Consider the following 21,867-nt stretch of genomic DNA (forward strand, 5'->3'; position numbering starts at 1 on the left):
GGTTATATGGTGATATTTAATGACATTTCATGTTTGTCCAATAATTAAACCCCAGGTAATACATTTAAAGACAATATCATCTGACTATCTTTACTAGGATACTCCAGAAAAAAAAATCCAAGCCAAATTATACTATATCCAGTTTATCCAGTCAAAGAAAAAATGCTTGGGGTATTTTTTATTTTTTTTTACCAATTTTGATATAACGGGGGACAATGCACATAAAACATTGACCCACAGTAAAGATGCTTTGTATTATACTTTTAATACTGCATGCTTAGACTAACAGTTTATTCATTCAAACATAAACGACTAAAGAAAGGTCAAAATTCGTCCCGGTTATGTCATTTCCTTCATCGATACGTGCTCAATCTACTTGTGATGCTAGTTTTTGTTTCAACTGATAAATGAGTATACATTAGTACAACCCTGTTTGTGATGCAAATACAGGGAAATACAACACTCTGAGGATCCATATTTTGAGTTTGCTTCTCCGTGCCTTTCCTCCCCGAGTATATTAACTGTCGTCCCAGTATTAAAAGTGTGGCTCTGAAACATGATGCAGTAAGTGGTGGTTGCTGTGGATGTCAGTGATGAATATGTGTTAATGTGACTCAGCCAGGACCTATGGGCAGCAGCCTCTCAGTCTCTCTGTCAAGCTGGGCTATTTTCCCACCTCTTTGTTCCTTCCCCATTAAAATACAGCTCTGTGTGTATAATTATGCAATAAAGCTCTTTCCTGGTTCAGGTCATGCACAAATGTTAAAACACTCAAGACATAATAATGATGGCCGATGAGCGTCCCCCTGTTGTTCTTGATGTTGTGATAAACCGTTAATGGATTCGTAATAACATGTTGCCGCCGTGCCGCGCTATCTGAGTCTGTAGGTAGCGCTCACTGCTCCACGCGGCTCCCGGCTAATTGTGACCTTTGCCCTGACAGCTGGCACCATCTCTGGGGAGGAGGTGCCCATCGTGTCCAAAACCAACATCAAGGAGTATCGCGACAGTTTCTCCTGCGAGAAGTTCACCTTCAGAAGCAACCCCAACATTACCTTCTACGTGTACGTCAGCAACTTCTCCTGGCCCATCAAGATCCAGGTAAAACTGCGCCGAGCCACTTTGTGCCGCGTGACTTCATCGCAGCCCTTACCCTCATTTATCCATCATAAAGTACAAAGATACAACCAATAGTATTTCAAGCTTTCAATATAATTTAAACCTGGTGTACCTCATCATCAAACAGTGAATTAAGGAAGAAGTTACATACATTTACATAGTTCCAAGCTCTCGCAAACCTTTTGGCAGAACATTGCTAGTATTCTCATTTTTTGTGGTTTTATAACAGATTTTTCAGATACAAAAGTGAAGCAGGGTGGACCTCCCTCAGCCAACCAATCAGCTCTCATCCCAAAGTGTCACACAAAGCTCTTTCTTACAAGTTTACAAAAGATAAAATGTTATATTAATGTAAATAATTAGATGAAGACTGCTCATGGGGGCAAACATAATCGACTAATTATGAAGAAAGAAAAAAAAAAAATTGGCGACTCGAGCTTTAAAGGTGCATTATGTAACTTTTCTGATGGTTCGTAGCCTTTTTATTTCTATGAAGATGTTATTGCTTTGCCAGAAACATCCCACAGTACGGCATTAAACATATCTAGTTCCATAAAGACAAATAGATTATGCTAAATTACAAATATAATATCTGCGGAGCGGCACATAATCTGAATGCATGTTTTTTCAGTTTATTTTGTATTTTTTGGGAAATAAAAAAAAACATCACTGAGATTGTAACTGAATAAAAGCAAGGTTGATACGTTTAATGTCACACTGTGAAGCGTTCCAGGCAACGCAACATCGCCATGGAGACAAGCAAGTGAACTTACCCCATCAGGAAAGTTATAGTGCACCGTTTGACATTGGTGGGACACTTGACACTAATAATAATAATGATAATGATGATAATAAAAAAATATGACTAATGATGATAATAATGATAATATTGCATTCGATTTATATAGCACTTTTTTGGAGTCGGTGATCTGTTGTGATGAAGAAAAAAATAGGTCCAAAGGTGCAGCGCTCAAGACTATGCAACTGAATGTTAAATGTCCATCAAAGCAGGCTTAAATGAACTGAGGAGAGTAAAGTGGACGGGGTAAGAAGAAGAAAACTATATTTATTCTCAACAATTCCCCGACTGTTACGAACAATGATCACAAAGGTAGACCTTTTTTGCACATACAGAACCCCGCCGTTGTTCGGGGTGATTTCAAGTGCACTTTATTCTAATTAGAGATTTAATGAGCGGCGGTTAGAGCGCAGAGGTGCACAGCTGTTTTTTAGCGGGCAAACGGCAAAGCACCATTTAACCTTCTCCAAGATGAAGGCGGTTGGCCGCGGTGACAACAACAAATGTGAGTTTCAGGTTATTCACAAAATATAGCCAATTCGTTTGCCCTGACAAATATGGAAGGTGGGCCAAACTCAAATTTATCCCAATCACTTCTGCATTAACTGATGGGAGTGACAAATCAAAGTTGGCAAGATGACAGCTGTTAAAAACATTTAGCTAAAAGACATCATTAGTCATTTAGATGTAATGATTTGAGCTTGTATTTTGACAAACTAATGGTTACATTTACGGCATTGCAACTTATGTTTATAAAATTCGTATTCATTGAAGAAACCTCTTATAACTTTCTATCCATGGGTTTCAGAACGATGAGAAATTAGGACTCGTAACGATTAACAATTTAAAACTAAATATATCTTTTGAATGGGGGGAGAGAAAGCTGAAACCCAAGAATAGCATTGATGGAGCATAAACGTATCACTGCGCGCCATTAACGTGAAAACATTGTGTTTCGTGGCACTTGTTACTCGTGGGTGTGGTATTTTAGGCAGCAATTATAATTTTCATAGTTTTCCAAATGATCGTGCCGGTATGTTCGGTTGGCTGCACGTGGGGATTTAAGACTGGCCCATAAAATCCTTCTGTATCCCAAAGTGAATGAAGATTGAAGAAGTAGATGAACTGAATTTTAGACATGACTACATAATAAAGTGGCAGAATTATGAGCAGCACAACTGGTACAATCTGTTTCTTTGCTGCTCTTTTTTTGTAATTTGAGCTTTTGTCTCAATTAAAGTAACTTTATTCGGAAAAACTGACAGTTGTTTCTCCATTGTGCAGCGCTTAGGAAGCTTGTTTGCTAATGATAGGGGGAGATAAAGGACACTTCAAACTGCCCCACAACAACACAGACTCAGAAACATCCTATTTAAAGAGAGAACGATTATGTGAAGATAAGTGTGAGCGTAGCTGCAGCGTTCCTGTTGTTTATCTGGTTTTCTTCAACTGTTAACTTGATTTTCTTTATTTAGATGTCAGGTAAAACACTTATGTTTTTTATTAGACCATATTCATATATATTCACATAGACCTTTCACATTTTAATTGTGTTTTAAGCTTTTACAGGAGCCAATTTCATTTTTCACTCATACAGTTTTGCCCCTCATAAGCTGTGATGTCACCTGCATAACTTTATTGATCATGTGCTATAAAGCGTTACATGCTACGAACACTACGGAGGCGGTCATTGTGCGTTTATGGTCGCAGCAACAATTACAATATACCATCAAATCTTATCTACAAATTGTCCACCGTGAGCTATAGATTTTTAGATTAGGCCTTTCCCTCCTGCGCCGCTGTTATAGATGACTGGACCATGAAGGGGGTAACAATATCTTGGGGGTCAGTCCATCAGTGGAGGTGGTCCAGTAATAGTTTTTTATTAGATTTCCTCAGCGAGAGTCACTTATTCATTATGGACTGGCTGTTAAAGCTGCTGTAACAGGATCAGGTGGAGCACAGATGCAGCTGAGATAAGCCCGAATTTGAAAGTGCGCTCAAGTGCTTTTGAATATCCATATAAGTCCACACGCACACGGAGCGGACGGATGATAAAAGCTGTAGATCTAGTAGTATGAAGTTAATTGTCGAAGTCGTGTCTTCCATTTGCTGCTATTTTATTGACTGAGCAGTATTGTGGAATTTAAAATTGAATTAACCCCATGAGAATTGCTTTGACCCGCCCTCCCCCCCATTATGTCAAATTGGTCAGAAAAGGCTAACAATAATGTGCTTTGGAGTCATGTTAGTCCGGTCACCGAGTTCATTTTTGACTTAAAACCGGGTCAAAACGTTAAGAGGGGTCAGAAGTACCCTAACATTTTCAACCTTTTTAAAAATCAATTTAGTTTACCTTTATTAAACGTAGCTCGTGCACGCGCAACAAACGTACCTCCAGAAATAGACATTTTGTGCCCAATTACGTTGGTATCATTTAAGAGACTTAAATCTGGATCGTGTTTGCAGGGCACGGTGCCACTGGCAACAAACCCATTTCTAGTTAATGTTGCGTGATTGTAACTTCCTAGAAATGCCTTTTTAATGAGAAGATGCACGTGTATCTGACCTGGTTTACATGCACTTATTACAATAATGAGGCTTTATAAAGGCCAGTATATTAATGAATTGTATGTATGCTTGTTTTATTTGCAAAAAGTCTTCATGCTACCCACAAAAAGTGAGTCTTTAAAATAACCAATCTGAATGTTTGTACCATTACTATTAATACTTTATCATGTAGATAGAAGCAAAATCTCAGTCATGAATTAATCACAAACATTCATTATTTTGGACTTGATTTTATTCTGATGTTGAATAATATCTTACACGCAGCCCTTGAGCTTTCAGATGCTAAATAATCCGTGCTTGTATTTATCTGTGACTTGTGTTTCGTTACAGATTGCCTTTTCTCAACACAACAGCATCATGGATCTGGTGCAGTTCTTTGTGACATTTTTTAGGTAAGTAAAGAACATGCATCCTCCTACACGTGCCATATTGGCTTTCAATCAATGCCGCCCAGCCCACTGCCTCCATGTCTCTCTGGGGGGGTGTTGAGTTACTTGAGCCCTCTGTACATTTACTATTGAGAACACGAAAAGCTTCTCACGCCACTGACTTTCCTTTTACTACGGCTAAATTAACTAGAAATGTTTTTTTTTTTTTTTAAATGGTTGCACAAAGCAGAGGCAGATGCAAGGCTTTTAACAGCCTTTATTGATGCGAGTTAATGTAAACATAGCAACTATAATGCAGGCTGCCTTTTAAGTATTGTAATACCTACTCTGCTTTTATGTACTTGTAGCTCTTGAGAATTAAAAATTAAATAAAAATCAATGCTCAAAATTGCATTAATAAGATTTTTTGGTTGTTTTTTGTTATTTAAAAAAAATACAACATAAAACGGCAAAAACCGCAGAACAACAACACAATAACAACTACAAAATATAACAAAGTAGTACATTTTTTGTAGCAAGTAAATAAATTGCCTGTTGCTTATTCCTGACTTCTCATTCTCATCTACTCACAGAATATAGGATTTAGTCATGGTCATTTTGAAAATCATTTTGTCCTTGGTCCATTACTGACCTTTCCTGAACAAAACCATTGTAGAATCTATCATGTTTATTTACATAATTCACTATCTAAATATGATGTCAGTGTGGTGTGTGTGTGTGCGTGTGTGCGTGTGTGTGTGCGTGTTTTTCATATAGGCGACCCATGTAATATCTGTGTAGGAAATGGAAGAGCGTCTAGGCCCGGGGCAAATAGCTGTCATTGGCTGCTTCACAATAACTTCTCTCTAAACGCTCTCACTGTTATTGTCTGCCTTATCTGATCAGATTACAGCCAAATTGGAAACTTCCACAAAAAGCACGTCTTTCTCTCTCTCTCCTTTCCCCCCCTCTTTTTTACGGTATAGCGTAAAACACATACTTTGAAGACGTATGGCTGCCAACGGCCATTAAGAGTGACGCCAACAACAACAACAACAACAACAACAACAACAACAACAACAACAACAGTAAAGCACATGCTGCACATGCTAATGTCTGCCATGGTTGTCTTTCTGTTATTGTGTGTTTCATTGAATAATTCAAAATGAATGTAATTCCAACCAAAAAATCTAACAAAACATCTCTACATAAGGGATGGTTGATACTGACAAAAATGAGTATCCCGATCACAATATCCAGACAATATTCTGTGTTATGTGTTAAAACATGTCTTTAAAGATATTAGTTGAGTTTTAATTATCAGAACAAATTGAAAAGTCTGTAAAATGAATCATAATGATCATAATAAGTGTAGAAATATCACCTTATACCCTTGATTGAAAATTTACAACATAACTTTTTACATGTTTAATTTTGAATCAGACATTTTTGTAGCATTTTGTACAATTAACAAAATAATTGAAAACAAAAAAAAACAGTTTTTCCCAGTATAACAACATTTTGGGAACATTAAGGGTTAGAAATGCCAAAACAATCCCAATACTTTGCCATAAAATCCTAAACAAAGTCGCTTGTTCTTATATGCTACTTTACATTTGGAAAAGAATGGAATATCGGTAGCCTTTGTTTTGTTTTATTCGTATTTCCGGTGGCCCTCCCGGGTGCACGCTTGTTGTCCAGTCGCCAGTGACCCGTGAAGTCAACAGAAGTCAGATGTGTGAATGTGGGAAGGTTCAGGGGGGGGGAGTGAACCGGCAGGAAATATAATCAGCCCAAATGTCACATCACCCCACGGGGTTTGGAGGAGATAACGGGAGTGAGGAAGGATGCCGCCCTGACTGAGGATAAGCCCCGCTCTCCGTCTCCCTTCTCCATTTTAGTCCAATATCCTGCTCTGTTTCGGAAATGCACTCACAAATTGACTAATAACTGGTTTTATCTTTGGAATCTTTACTTCTTTGGTAAGATTTGATGGTAGGAATAAGGGCATATTGGATGTTTGATGTTTGGGTTTAAATTGAATCTGATCTAGTGACAAGGTTGACTATGGAGTAGGTGTGGGCGATATTTGCCAAAAATGAATATCTCGTTAACAATAGTCAGACGATATTATGTCAGTCCAACAGAAATCTGTTACAACATGCCATTTAACATACTAGTTGGGGTTTAATTATCAGACAAATGTGAAATATCTGTCAAATTAATCACAGAAATAGTACAGAAATATCACCTTTTACCTTCATTTCAAACGTATTTTCATTTTTAATCGGCTCTTTTTGTTGCAATCCCCCCCCCCCATAAAGGATATAATCTGTTTTCAAATTTTGCACTTATTCACGATATTCTTAAATTCTGTATATTGTCCACGCCCACTCCTACTGGTTATATGTAGAAGTGAGCAAATCTAATATTGGGAATGTAGTTTTGAAGATATGAAAATGTTGAATATCAAGCAACATATTTTTCATAAACAAATGCTGCAAAAAGAGCTGCATAAAAGAGGGAATTGGAAAAACAAATCTTGTAAACTTCCAAATAGGTACAAGCTGATTTTTGTTGTACTTTTGTGGGTAATTTTGCCGTCATTTCACATGTTTCTGTTTCTTTAACCTCAACTAATACATTGAAGAACATGTTTTGGCACATTCCTGTTGATTGACTAAATATAGTTTCGGGTTACTCTTACAAATGTTCAATTCCGCTCAACCTTATATATTCCAAATGCATCATGTACTCCTTTTCTTATTTGTATTTCTGGTCTTTTGTGTTGCTTTTGTTCAAAGACTTTCCTGAAAATCAGCCGCTTTAAATGCTGTTTCTTATTACCCTGATTTTCCTCACTTTCTCTCGTCAGATTTGAATCTTGTTCGACTCTGATTGTTCTTCTCTCGCGTTGATTAGACGCCCTCTTAATATGATGCTGTGCCACACTTTGCAAAGAAACCCGGAGTCTCATTTTTACTAATTAACAATTAATATGAGCAGCTTTGCACCAGTTACGGCTGCTCATGCTCAATATTCTAGTAGTCTTTTTTTTTTTTTTTTCAATCAAGCAATTATTCAAATTGATGTAAGGCTTGAGTCAGTGAGCTCTCTAAACTACGGGTGAAACAGTTCATTTGGCAGCTAATTTTCAAAATGCAGGGCCTTTCAAAGTTCCGAGAGGCAGTAGAGTATGTAATATTGATTGGTTCCCCTTGTGAGTAACTGTAGCCCGTAGGAGGTCTGAGGGCTCACAAAAGAGCTGGTAATTAAGCGAAGGAAACCCAGAAGACCAGTGCCAGACGAGACCAGCGAAACATGCTAAAGACGCTGAAGACTTTTGTTTTTGGGTTTTGAAATTATTTTGTTTTGGCTGAGATTTCATAGCCCAGTCTGGTTAGTCTGGTTAGAAATTTCAAAGCTGTAATTTCAAATGCGAGTTGACGTAATGAATTTAATTTGTGTGTATAGCTCTGTATTCAGATTTGCAAAAGTGTTGATGTGAATGGCTTGTAGTGAAGGAATGAGATGTCTGTATTTATGTCGTCATTCTGAGTTTAGAAAAATCAATATGATCAATGTTTTTTTTTAGATTATTCCGGTGATATGCTGGTGATTTTAATAGAATACCGTACATGCCTGTCAAATGGACCATTTGTTTGAAAGAGTAAATTGTGAGTTTATTTCATTTCAATCTGTTCTTTTTGCAGCTTTTTAGTACTTAATTTTATAATGGATGATTTACTCGATACTCTTACTTTTCATATCTTCAAAGCAACAATTGATCATTTTCTGGGTGTATACTTTCTAGTGCCCATAGTTGTGACTCCTAATAGTGGAAGTTTAGAAATCAATGTACTTACAAATGTATTCAAACTAGAACTCCACAATTTATGCAGTCTTTTGTAGAATCATTTATACATTGTGTGTCACGGTCAAGGTTGCATATACAATCCCAGCGGCCCATGCAGGACACTTCAAATAATCACCTATGCTTTATTAAACAAAGCACACAAAGCTCAACATATAAATAAATGCAAGAAAAAACACTCTCTTTCACTTTCCAGACTTAAAAAGATGAGCGATGGCAGATTTCTAAACCACGGGAAGAACGGGGAAGGCGATTTAAGCTTCTTGACGCTCTAAAATGCTCGCTCTGAAAGCCAAACATCTAGGGATTTTTGTCACTTCTGTCACATAGAGAGAAAAAAAATCCTCCCCTCTCGAGTTATGTTTATCTCCAAAGGTGTCCTAGGTGATGCCTCTGAAAGAATAAAAGAAAGTCCTACTTGTGCACCTCCAAAAGTATAATCTCTGTGCTTTTGGCTTGACGTAGAAAGGACAGAAATTCCCCTTATTAGATTCTCTCCTTGCATAAGAAATCCAAATCTCAAGGGTCATTTCTGTCCCTTCTTCCTCTCTCTCTCCTCTTAGGTTTGAATATCAAACAAATCTGTGTAATTGTAGAGACATTGGAGCTGGAAATGTGAGAAGTAAGCTTAAAAAGGGACATGGCAGGTGGCAATAGTCCTGTCAAGCTTCGTTTTTGAAATTTTAGAGAAGTGGATTTAGTTAGCTGCTATGAAGACGCTGTGCCAGGTTCGTTTGCTGGTTTGTCCGCAAGATGTAAGTGCTAGTATTTGCTAGAAAAGCTCCGGGAGGATGAAGAGATAATAGGGTGGAATTTAATTGTTCTTCAGCACTGTTGTAACTGCATTGTAAAGGATGAAAAACTTTGGGGGGAAATGGGGATGTTTTCACAATTATGCGGTTAATTGATCATTAATAATTATTCAGGTCAGAATAGATTCATAAGAACTAAAAAATAATAATCGTGACAATTTTAGAAGCAAAATTAAGTATTTTTAGTTCAATCTATCGGCCGAAAAATAGACCTAAATGTAAAGAACTTTTTTTTATCTGGCTGTTATTGTCATATTTAGCTTTGTTTTGTAAAGCCGGTCACAAACTTGAGGAACAGTAACATGTTAGACAACAGAAATGAAAGAAAATGGAAGATTTTACTGTTTGGTCACAGTCTCAATAATCGTAACACTAAAATGTTATGTTGTGACATCCCTAGCGGCTAATAACATCTTTAATCTCTTTACACGCCTGAACTTGACTAAATCCTGTAACATTTTTCAAACGATGGTACGGGTTAAACTGGTGGGTGGATTTCTTTTTCAGTTCAAGCATTTGTTTTATACATACCGGTAGTCAATGTTATACACAATTCTGGTTTAGTCCTTGTTTCTGAAGCTATGCAAAATCAGGCATATTGTCTGTTAAAACTAAATAAACCAAATAATTTACTGTTATTTTCCAAAAGAGGGTATAAATGGATATTTCTGCCCTTCTGTGGTTAATGATGATCCATTCACGTTTTGTGCAATTCTTTCACCTCAACCAAGTAATTTACAGGCATATTTTAGCACATTCCTGATGCTTTGTGACAAACTGCCTTATTTAGACCTGAAATTGATCTGCTTGTCCTCAAAAGCTCATGGCACTTTGTGTAAAGGTTTGAGAATGTTTTCTCCCAAACAAGACTGGGTTTCCCTCCAGAAATTAATTCTATTTCTTTAGCTGTCAATCTTCACTGTTAGTATTTCTAACATAATATAAAACGTTTGCTTAAGTCTATAATATCTTTATATTCAGAGCCATCGCCTGGATAATGAAGTAGCTCTCAATCAGTCATTCTCCTGTCCCAGCAGATAAGATTCTGCTGAATTTCCCTTGACTAATGCTTTCAGTGTGGGGTTATTAATTGAAGTAATAGAGCAAAATATTCAGTCCACTGAGAAACAAAAGTGCTGCAATTCTTATTACCGTCTACACTGTCGGTCTTGAAACTTTTATAGGCACTGTATGATGTCACGTCTCGAAAGATTTAATAAAACAACATACAGGATCTTCAAATTGGGGAGGAAAAAATGGTAAAATGTGTTGCTGATGTTTTTATGGAACGTTCAGCTTTTTTCTCATCTTTAAATTCCCTTTCTTTCATTCTAGCTGCTTCTTGTCCCTTCTCTTGGTGGCTGCTGTGGTGTGGAAAATCAAACAGACGTGCTGGGCTTCACGGCGGCGCGAGGTAAGTTTAAAATCTTGCAATCACAGCAGTCATTTAACGTCACCAAGACTCAAAATACTGTCATTTTCCTGACCAAGCCATGTCATTTTTATTGCTTATTATTATTATTATTTATGTTGGATTGAGCTGACACTTAAACTGCATATGATTGGTATTTACCATTTTCTGATTTTGACTTCATTTCGTGTATTTATACCAGTTGTAAATATAAATTATGGTTTTACACCAGCCGAGAAGGTATCTGTGGAGAAAAGTAGAAAAATCTATCGAAAATGACCACACACGACTAGGGAAAGTCATTCCAGTCAAAGTGTGTATACAGAATTTACACAAAGAAACCACTAAATATTAATTCAACAAAATAAACGTGCTCTCAAATATTTTTATTTGTTCAATAAAAAATATTGAGATGTTAGATGAGTTTTTGCCCAGTGTTTGCTGAGTAATTTCCTAGTGTGATGTCATCAATTACAAACAGGAAGTAATCCTAATTAAAGCCGCAAGCGGCATCCAACGGCCCTCGCGGGCCGCCGGCCTTCCGACTCTGCGCTTTCGACTTGATAAAGATGGCGCCCTTATTGTGTTGAATTAAAAAAGAACTTGACAGACGGCGACACATTGGACATGGCCAATCCAGTGCAAATGAACACAAATGTCGGTCAAATGTGCGGGTCCGCCGCACAGAGACCGTGACACTTGGAATAAAAATATGGATAACTTTTGATGCCCCGCTTGTGTAGATGATTTTCCCCAAATATGAGCTTGATCAAGCTATTGCCCTTAGAGGAGTTTGTTAAAGTGTGAAGCGTAAATGTGAACATTTCAGAGATTTCGCTGTTTTCCCATTTCTGATATATATTTGCGGGTCCGCCACACAGAGACCGTAGCACTTAGAATCAAAATATGGATAAGTTTTGATCCGATTTTGAAGTCGGTGGGCAAAACGCCCTAGGAGGAGTTCGTCAAAGTTTGACGTGAACAAAATGGCTAACACAGTGTGTTTTCATTTTCAAAGGAAGACTGCGGGCATAGGGTAAGTCTGGGGGCGTGGCCACAATGATATTTTTTTTTTGTCCTCACGAGAGGAATGCGTGTCCCGAATTTCGTAGCTTTACGCCAAAGTTGACCTCGGGGCGTCTCCCATAGGCGCAATGTATTTTGACTTTTGTCGGTGGCGCTGTCGCGCCATTTTTTAACCCAAAAAAAAATGGCCCAGAAAAAACAAAATTTTTCGCCGATTTTGAATTTTGGGTAAAGTTTGGTGAGTTTTTGAGCATGTTCAGGGGGTCAAATTAGAGCTCAAAAAGCAGAAGAACAAGAAAAATAATAAAAATTAAAGCCGCAAGCGGCATCCAACGGCCCTCGCGGGCCGCCGGCCTTCCGACTCTGCTCTCTGCATTTTACAGAGATGGCGCTAACGCAATTGTCTAAGAACTAAGACAGCGACACATTGGACATGTACAATGCTGTGCTTAACCAGTGCAAATTAACACAAATGTCGGTCAAATGTGCAGCTCCAGCGCACAGAGACCGTGACACTTGGAATAAAAATATGGATAACTTTTGATGCTCCGCTTGTGTAGATTATTTTTCCCAAATATGAGCTTGATCGAGCTATTGCCCACAGAGGAGTTCATTAAAGTGTGAAGCATAAATGTGAACATTTCAAGGATTTGGCGTTTTTCCCATTTGTGACAGTATATTTGCAGCTCCACGGCACAGAGACCGTAGCACTTAAAATCAAAATATGGATAACTTTTGATGCCCCATTTGTGTAGATGATTTCCCCAAATATGAGCTTGATCGGGCAATCGGCCTAGGAGGAGTTGGTGAAAGTGTGAAGCGTGAAAATGTGGTCATTTTTGGAGATTTCGCTGTTTTCCCATTTCTGACATATATTTGCGGGTCCGCCACACAGAGACCGTAGCACTTAGAATCAAAATATGGATAAGTTTTGATGGCCCGCTTGTGTAGATGATTTTCCCCAAATATGAGCTTGATCGGACAATCGCCCTAGGAGGAGTTTGTTAAAGTGTGAAGTGTAAAAATGTGGTGATTTGAGCGATTCTACGATTTTCCCATAAGGATAACATGGGATGTTTCTGTCAACGCTACGGTTACGCCGTACAAAATATGACTTTGGCTCTCATACTTGTATGATCAGGATGGCAAATTAGAATTTAGTGCAAAATGTCATGTCATTTGGAAAAACTCTATTGTTTATAGGCCACTCTGAAGGCCAAATAGTCAGAATTCTGGGAAACGTTTGCGGCTCCGTCGCACAGAGACCGTAAAAGTTATCCTTAAAATTTGGATAACTTTAGATGCACCACTTGTCTAGAGGACGTACACCGATTTTGAGGTTGGTGGGCAAAACGCACTAGGAGGAGTTCGTTGAAGTGTAAAACATAAAAATGTGGTAATTTGAGAGATTTTGCGGTTTTCCCATAGGGATAACATGGGAGGTTTCTGTCATCGCTACGACTACGCCGTAAAAATTTAGGCATTTTTGTGATTGGCTTTTGTGATCGGGACGGCAAAATAGAATTTTGGGTAAAGTTTAGACAATTTTGGTAAAACTAATTTTTGACCTTCAATGTTAATTTAAAGGTCACTCTGTAGGGGGCGCTATCGCGGCCATTTCAATTTTGTCAGCCTAAACTGGTCCAAACTAGAAAGTTTAACAACTGATTCAAATTTGGTCCTAATCGGACTGGTTTTGATCAAATGGGAGCAATTTTTAGATCTGCAATATTCCAAAATAAGTTGTCCAACTTTGCGGCTGCGCCGCACACAGACCGTTAAAGGTATCTCAAAAAATTGAATAACTTTAGATGCCCCACTTGTCCAGAGGACGTACGCCGATTTTGAAGTCGGTGGGCAAAACGCCCTAGGAGGAGTTCGTCAAAGTTTGACATGAACAAAATGACTAACACAGCGTATTTTCATTTTCAAAGGAAGATGGCGGCCATAGGGTAAGTCTGGGGGCGTGGCCACAATGATTTTTTTTGTTCGTCCTCACGAGAGGAATGCGTGTCCCGAATTTCGTAGCTTTACGCCAAAGTTGACCTCGGGGCGTCTCCCATAGGCGCAATGTATTTTGACTTTTGTCGGTGGCGCTGTCGCGCCATTTTTTAACGAAAAAAAAAATGGCCCAGAAAAAATCAAATTTTTCGCCGATTCTGAATTTTGGGCAAAGTTTGGTGAGTTTTTGAGCATGTTCAGGGGGTCAAATTAGAGATCAAAAAGCAGAAGAACAAGAAAAATAAAAATAATTAAAGCCGCAAGCGGCATCCAACGGCCCTCGCGGGCCGCCGGCCTTCTGACTCTGCTCTCTGCATTTTACAGAGATGGCGCTAACGCAATTGTCTAAGAACTAAGACAGCGACACATTGGACATGTACAATGCTGTGCTTAACCAGTGCAAATTAACACAAATGTCGGTCAAATGTGCAGCTCCAGCGCACAGAGACTGTGACACTTGGAATAAAAATATGGATAACTTTTGATGCTCCGCTTGTGTAGATTATTTTTCCCAAATATGAGCTTGATCGAGCTATTGCCCACAGAGGAGTTCATTAAAGTGTGAAGCATAAATGTGAACATTTCAAGGATTTGGCGTTTTTCCCATTTGTGACAGTATATTTGCAGCTCCACGGCACAGAGACCGTAGCACTTAAAATCAAAATATGGATAACTTTTGATGCCCCATTTGTGTAGATGATTTCCCCAAATATGAGCTTGATCGGGCAATCGGCCTAGGAGGAGTTGGTGAAAGTGTGAAGCGTGAAAATGTGGTCATTTTGGAGATTTCGCTGTTTTCCCATTTCTGACATATATTTGCGGGTCCGCCACACAGAGACCGTAGCACTTAGAATCAAAATATGGATAAGTTTTGATGGCCCGCTTGTGTAGATGATTTTCCCCAAATATGAGCTTGATCGGACAATCGCCCTAGGAGGAGTTTGTTAAAGTGTGAAGTGTAAAAATGTGGTGATTTGAGCGATTCTACGATTTTCCCATAAGGATAACATGGGATGTTTCTGTCAACGCTACGGTTACGCCGTACAAAATATGACTTTGGCTCTCATACTTGTATGATCAGGATGGCAAATTAGAATTTAGTGCAAAATGTCATGTCATTTGGAAAAACTCTATTGTTTATAGGCCACTCTGAAGGCCAAATAGTCAGAATTCTGGGAAACGTTTGCGGCTCCGTCGCACAGAGACCGTAAAAGTTATCCTTAAAATTTGGATAACTTTAGATGCACCACTTGTCTAGAGGACGTACACCGATTTTGAGGTTGGTGGGCAAAACGCACTAGGAGGAGTTCGTTGAAGTGTAAAACATAAAAATGTGGTAATTTGAGAGATTTTGCGGTTTTCCCATAGGGATAACATGGGAGGTTTCTGTCATCGCTACGACTACGCCGTAAAAATTTAGGCATTTTTGTGATTGGCTTTTGTGATCGGGACGGCAAAATAGAATTTTGGGTAAAGTTTAGACAATTTTGGTAAAACTAATTTTTGACCTTCAATGTTAATTTAAAGGTCACTCTGTAGGGGGCGCTATCGCGGCCATTTCAATTTTGTCAGCCTAAACTGGTCCAAACTAGAAAGTTTAACAACTGATTCAAATTTGGTCCTAATCGGACTGGTTTTGATCAAATGGGAGCAATTTTTAGATCTGCAATATTCCAAAATAAGTTGTCCAACTTTGCGGCTGCGCCGCACACAGACCGTTAAAGGTATCTCAAAAAATTGAATAACTTTAGATGCCCCACTTGTCCAGAGGACGTACGCCGATTTTGAAGTTGGTGGGCAAAACGCCCTAGGAGGAGTTCGTCAAAGTTTGACATGAACAAAATGACTAACACAGCGTATTTTCATTTTCAAAGGAAGATGGCGGCCATAGGGTAAGTCTGGGGGCGTGGCCACAATGATTTTTTTTGTTCGTCCTCACGAGAGGAATGCGTGTCCCGAATTTCGTAGCTTTACGCCAAAGTTGACCTCGGGGCGTCTCCCATAGGCGCAATGTATTTTGACTTTTGTCGGTGGCGCTGTCGCGCCATTTTTTAACGAAAAAAAAAATGGCCCAGAAAAAATCAAATTTTTCGCCGATTCTGAATTTTGGGCAAAGTTTGGTGAGTTTTTGAGCATGTTCAGGGGGTCAAATTAGAGATCAAAAAGCAGAAGAACAAGAAAAATAATAATATTTTTAGCAAAAACAATATAGCCGTTTCCACTATAACAACAAATTATACATCGTTTGAAAGCTCTAAGCCTTCCCGATGCCGCCATGGGGTGGAATCATCATTACGAGCGCTTACGCGCTTGTCACTCCCTATTCCGTCGGGATGCCCCGCCCACTCCCCATAGACTTCCATTAATTTGAGCAGATACAAGCATGGCCCATGCCTGCGGCATGGATTCTCGCGTACGGGACGATGCCAGGAGGGTTTTTGGAGGAATGCAGCGCTTCGCGCTGCTGTTGTCAACAATTAGTGAATGGGCTACGCCCATTCACTAATTGTTGACTATTTCTGTCATAGCAGGAGTAAGTATGCATGATCCATGCCTTCGGCATGGGCTAGTTCACTGTACTTGCCAGGGGCGACGGGGTACCAAACATGCGGGCTGTGCCCGCATGTTTGGTCAGACAGTTGCAACGCTGCCTTCGGCAGCGTTGCGGGAGCAATAGGCCCTCCGCCCTGCTGGGGCTCGGGCCTAATAATATTTTTAGCAAAAACAATATAGCCGTTTCCACTATAACAACAAATTATACATCGTTTGAAAGCTCTAAGCCTTCCCGATGCCGCCATGGGGTGGAATCATCATTACGAGCGCTTACGCGCTTGTCACTCCCTATTCCGTCGGGATGCCCCGCCCACTCCCCATAGACTTCCATTAATTTGAGCAGATACAAGCATGGCCCATGCCTGCGGCATGGATTCTCGCGTACGGGACGATGCCAGGAGGGTTTTTGGAGGAATGTAGCGCTTCGCGCTGCTGTTGTCAACAATTAGTGAATGGGCTACGCCCATTCACTAATTGTTGACTATTTCTGTCATAGCAGGAGTAAGTATGCATGATCCATGCCTTCGGCATGGGCTAGTTCACTGTACTTGCCAGGGGCGACGGGGTACCAAACATGCGGGCTGCGCCCGCATGTTTGGTCAGACAGTTGCAACGCTGCCTTCGGCAGCGTTGCGGGAGCAATAGGCCCTCCGCCCTGCTGGGGCTCGGGCCTAATAATAATATTTTTAGCAAAAACAATATAGCCGTTTCCACTATAACAACAAATTATACATCGTTTGAAAGCTCTAAGCCTTCCCGATGCCGTCATGGGGTGGAATCATCATTACGAGCGCTTACGCGCTCGTCACTCCCTATTCTGTCGGGATGCCCCGCCCACTCCCCATAGACTTCCATTGATTTGAGCAGATACAAGCATGGCCCATGCCTGCGGCATGGACTCTCGCGTACGGGACGATGCCAGGAGGGTTTTTGGAGGAATGTAGCGCTTCGCGCTGCTGTTGTCAACAATTAGTGAATGGGCTACGCCCATTCACTAATTGTTGACTATTTCTGTCATAGCAGGAGTAAGTATGCATGATCCATGCCTTCGGCATGGGCTAGTTCACTGTACTTGCCAGGGGCGATGGGGTACCAAACGTTTGGTCAGACAGTTGCAACGCTGCCTTCGGCAGCGTTGCGGGAGCAATAGGCCCTCCGCCCTGCTGGGGCTCGGGCCTAAAAAAAAAACTTTAGCTATTCTGGGAAAACACTCTTATATTTTTTTGCAAAATTAAAGATGTATAAATCTTAACTGCATTTTAGCTCAATAAATCATCCAATGTGTTATAGGCACTTTAATTTAAAAGCACTGAAAATGGCCACTTGAGATAAGGTGCCAGGCAAAAGGGAAAGATGTAGAACGTAGCATTAATATTCAGCGTAGATACTGGAGAGCGGGTTAAGAAAAGATTGGGATAAAATGGGGTCAGCATTGAACGGACTGGTAAAATGGTAAGAAAGATACTCTCAAGAGGAAGTGGGAAAAGTATGCTAATTTACTGCTTTGCCTCGGAGCTGCAGTGTTCACAGTGGAGCCATCTTCTCCATCTATTCTATTATTCCTGCGACAATATGTGTATGAGACTTAATGGCCAGTCAGTCTACTCCACTACGTCTACATATTTGTTAACTGAAGATTACAATGTCTGATCATTTAGTGTTACGTCAATATATAAACATGGCAGCTCAAAAATGGGTTTAAAATGGGATAACGTTCAGATCACACATTAAACATTTTAACTGCATTTTTTGTAATATTAGCCTTTTTAAATGTGCTCTTGAGTACCTTCGCTTTAGCATCTTATGTTTTAGAACACGTGACGTCATGTCAGTCAGCCGTTTTCCACATCAGGAATTGAGTTAGAGCTCGATCTACTGGCTGCAGATGGAATTACATAGGGAAGATAAACAAACCTAGCTTGCCCCGATACGCTATTGCAGCCACACAGTTGTAATCAACACGATTTGATGGCAGAAATGTTCAGAACTAGTCTGGAGAGGATTTATTGATTTAAAAACAGCACAGACAATCTCAAAGCTCTACCAAATCTGGAAAATGTGTTTTTATGAGACTTAGAGGGCGAAGACAAGATTCATCAAACAAGTGTTAATGAAGCGTACAATACAAGTCCAGGCATGTTTTTGATTGAGGGAACAGTGTTATAATGTGGTTAAAAGCTCAAAAAAGTAAATTTTTCATAATGTGTCATTATAACGCTTAAGTTTTGTTCAGAACATTCTTTAGCTGAAAATCAAATGTTATGTATAATGAGTAGTGATTATTTTTTCAGCTGTATAGAACTGTTCATTTTTACTCATGGTAAGACGGCAGTTCTTAGCATTTTGTAAATGCCATGGTTAAATAGAAGTATAAAAATCCTAAAATATATTGCCAGTGTTGAGCTTCTTCAAAACAATGCGATGAAAAAAACCCACAAAACTTTGCACTCTTTGCTCCCTGTTGCTTCACTTAAATGTTTCTCAGTGTGCAAGTGCACTTAAGATTGTTTACATTGAAAATGTCAGCTTTAATAGTGCTAGCTCGCTTGTACCTGTGAATTTCTGTTCTGCTAAAGGCATTACTCACTCCTAACATGCGAAACTTGTCGATTGCAAAAGCTTTTTGTTATGTAGTGGATTTCTACAAAATATAATGATAATTCTCCTTCCTTACATTCCAGTAATTTCAGAGAAGATTATGATTGTGCTTTTGTGTGAAACTTTGGACTGATTGGCCCTTCACTGCTTAAAACTCTTTATTATGTGGGACATGAGCAGCCTGTGTCCTCCGAATAAATACATGAGTATGTGGTGAGTGTAAGCCCTCATTCGTCCAGAAGTGTTCCATTGTAGAAAAATATCAATTGTATCGTCTGGACTTTGTTTTAATTGAAAAACTAAAACGTTTCAGCACTCATCCAAGAGTCATTCTCAATCTGCAAATCGAGTCTGGGAGCTCAGGTTTTATATCCTACTCGGTGTAAGCCCTGACCACCGGGCGGGACCTGTGAAACCAAAAAAAGGGAGTTTTTGGTTTCACTTGAGACTACTACTCTTTGTTTTCTAACATTGTAACCTTTCACTCCCTCCTCACTGAGTACCAGATTAGCTTCAGAATTCCCTGAGCATCTCCCGCTCCAGGGTTTCAAAACACTATTATATGCAACCAACAAATTTCAACGAAAGTTGAATCTTAAACCCCCATTTCGGTATAAAGAAGGACTCTCTTTTTCGCCATCTCTTCTCCTGCTTAGAATCTTCACCTCACTGTCCATTGAGTGGTTTATGGCTTTAAGATGAAGATGCACGGCACTCTGGAGTCCTGAATTTGCGTGTCTCTAAAACCTCTTTTGCTGTGGCTGTTTTAGTCTCAACTGCTCTTTATTTTCCTTCACATTGGATAGAATACACTGCATTGCTTTGTCTTTGTGTTTGTATCATGTCCTTAGGGTGAACCAGTCTTAAAAGTGTTGCCTGGTTGAAAAAAAACAAGAATTTTGTGTTGCCCAAAAAATCTTTGCAGTTTTTCTGACAGTCCAGACACATAAGGGATAGAAAAACCTTCTTGGTTTGGTTTCTCTTTTTCCCTTTTGTCCTGCTTTTTGGTTCTCTTCACTTTAAGAGCCCACAGGCTGAAAGAGCATTCCGAATGTGTTTTTCCTCTTTCTTCTTGCCCTCTGAGTTGGTGGGCACTTCTTGTGCTCTGTGTTGTAAAGTTCTGATCACTCCCAGCTTGTCCTATAGTGGGTGGTTAAAGCCAAAGAGCAGGAGTCGAAACATCTTGTTTTCTAAAAAACTGTTTTGAGATGACTACAACTGAATCTTTTTCTACAATGGATCACCCCTGGATATATGTGGAATTACACCGGTCTGCAGGTTATATGATTGCACCCTTTATTAAGATATTGCACAGGAGGCTTCTTATATAGAGATGTTTTAATTAACAGTCGCCAGCCCACGCAAGGATGCAAACAAATTTCCCCATGTGGGACAATAAAGGAATATCTTATCTTAAACTGGACTTTAGACGTACTCTTTTATCATTAGCTATGCATCATTTTAAAGATTATTTTCTCAACAAAACTAATATGTCATTGATTTGCATTGAATAATATGCCCCAATAAGCAATTACCAATAAGTTGTGATGAAAATCTGCTTTTCTTAACGCATTTCTTACCCTTATTCCGGTTCTGACTGGCTCAACAGGGTTCAATCCATCTGTAGCTGTACTCATTCTGTTTGTAATGATCCACAGAAAGACAAAATCTACTTGTATTTTTCCTGAAGTACTCTCATTTAGAGAAATAGTCCAGTAAACAGCGTTTTCTTCTGTGAAAAAACTCTTCTTCACAAACGGGTGAACTGTTTTTTTTTTTTTTAAGTAAAGGATATTTTTTTTTCCTCTCACTTTCAGTTACTTTCAGCGAGTTTTTTCTGTTCACGGGTTCGTCTGGCAAAGCCCTTTAGATAAACCAAGCGTCCCTTTCTGACTTCTGCGCAGTTGGTCTTTTAACCTCTGCTAGTGTTTCAAAAAAATAGACTCAGTACTTTTTGATTGTCATATTATTCTAGCCAATGGGTGCGCGTCGCTTTACAGCTTCACGCACCGCCTTTTCGGACCTTGTTACCATTGTTAGCCTTTTGGACGCACAATTCGTTAGCCATGTGTTATTATACCCCCAAAAAAATAAACTTTTTTTTTTTTTTCTTACCTCTATGTTTACACATTTTCGCATACATTGTTTTTAGCAGTTATAGTCAACTTTTTTATTATTATTATAGAGGAGCTAAAATTATAGTAAAACAGTTTGGCACAGTTGGCAAATATTTGGATAATTTTCGAATACGTTATGAATGAAACTTTACACAGCTGTTGTCAACAAGATAAACAGCAAGTACAGCAGTGAATGGCATAAGCACACAATGAAGTATGCTTTTAAAGGACTTTTACAAATTGACAATATTCTGACGAGACTAAAAAAAGGACGTTTTTTTAGATGGTTGGGCTTCTGTGGTGTAAGTTCTGACAGTGTTCATATGCACACCTCAAGGAACTAGAAGGCTAAGCTGTGGGCTGTCAGATCTTTTAATAAGCAATGCAATTTGGGTATGTCTATTGTGCACCGGGCGAAATAGGTTGGTGTTATCTGGTTAAGTTTAAGTTTTTATGACACAAAATGCGAACATAGCACATACCAGAGCGGCTTGTTCTGTGTTGTACTTTTGTCTCTTATTTCCTGTCCATTTGGCTAGAACTTATTTTTCCCCCATGTACTGGAGCAACATACAGATAGGTTGTAAAAGCAGACCCAGTTAGGTTAAAAATGAGGCC

General features: G+C 39.3%; 1 protein-coding gene across 1 annotated transcript in view; it reads left to right on the forward strand.

Moving 5' to 3' along the window:
* Window positions 1-21,867, forward strand: part of atrnl1b (attractin-like 1b) — a 79,281-nt gene that overhangs the window by 39,870 nt on the left and 17,544 nt on the right. The window contains exons 24-26 of the mRNA XM_072455882.1: window positions 944-1,101; window positions 4,820-4,881; window positions 10,879-10,957. Of these exons, the coding sequence (XP_072311983.1) occupies window positions 944-1,101; window positions 4,820-4,881; window positions 10,879-10,957 (299 nt within the window). The remainder of the gene's footprint in view (window positions 1-943; window positions 1,102-4,819; window positions 4,882-10,878; window positions 10,958-21,867) is intronic.

The sequence above is a fragment of the Eucyclogobius newberryi genome, unplaced genomic scaffold, assembly GCF_026437365.1.
Source record: "Eucyclogobius newberryi isolate DKJ021-1_F unplaced genomic scaffold, fEucNew1.0.hap1 SCAF_20, whole genome shotgun sequence".
Lineage (NCBI taxonomy): Eukaryota > Metazoa > Chordata > Actinopteri > Gobiiformes > Gobiidae > Eucyclogobius > Eucyclogobius newberryi.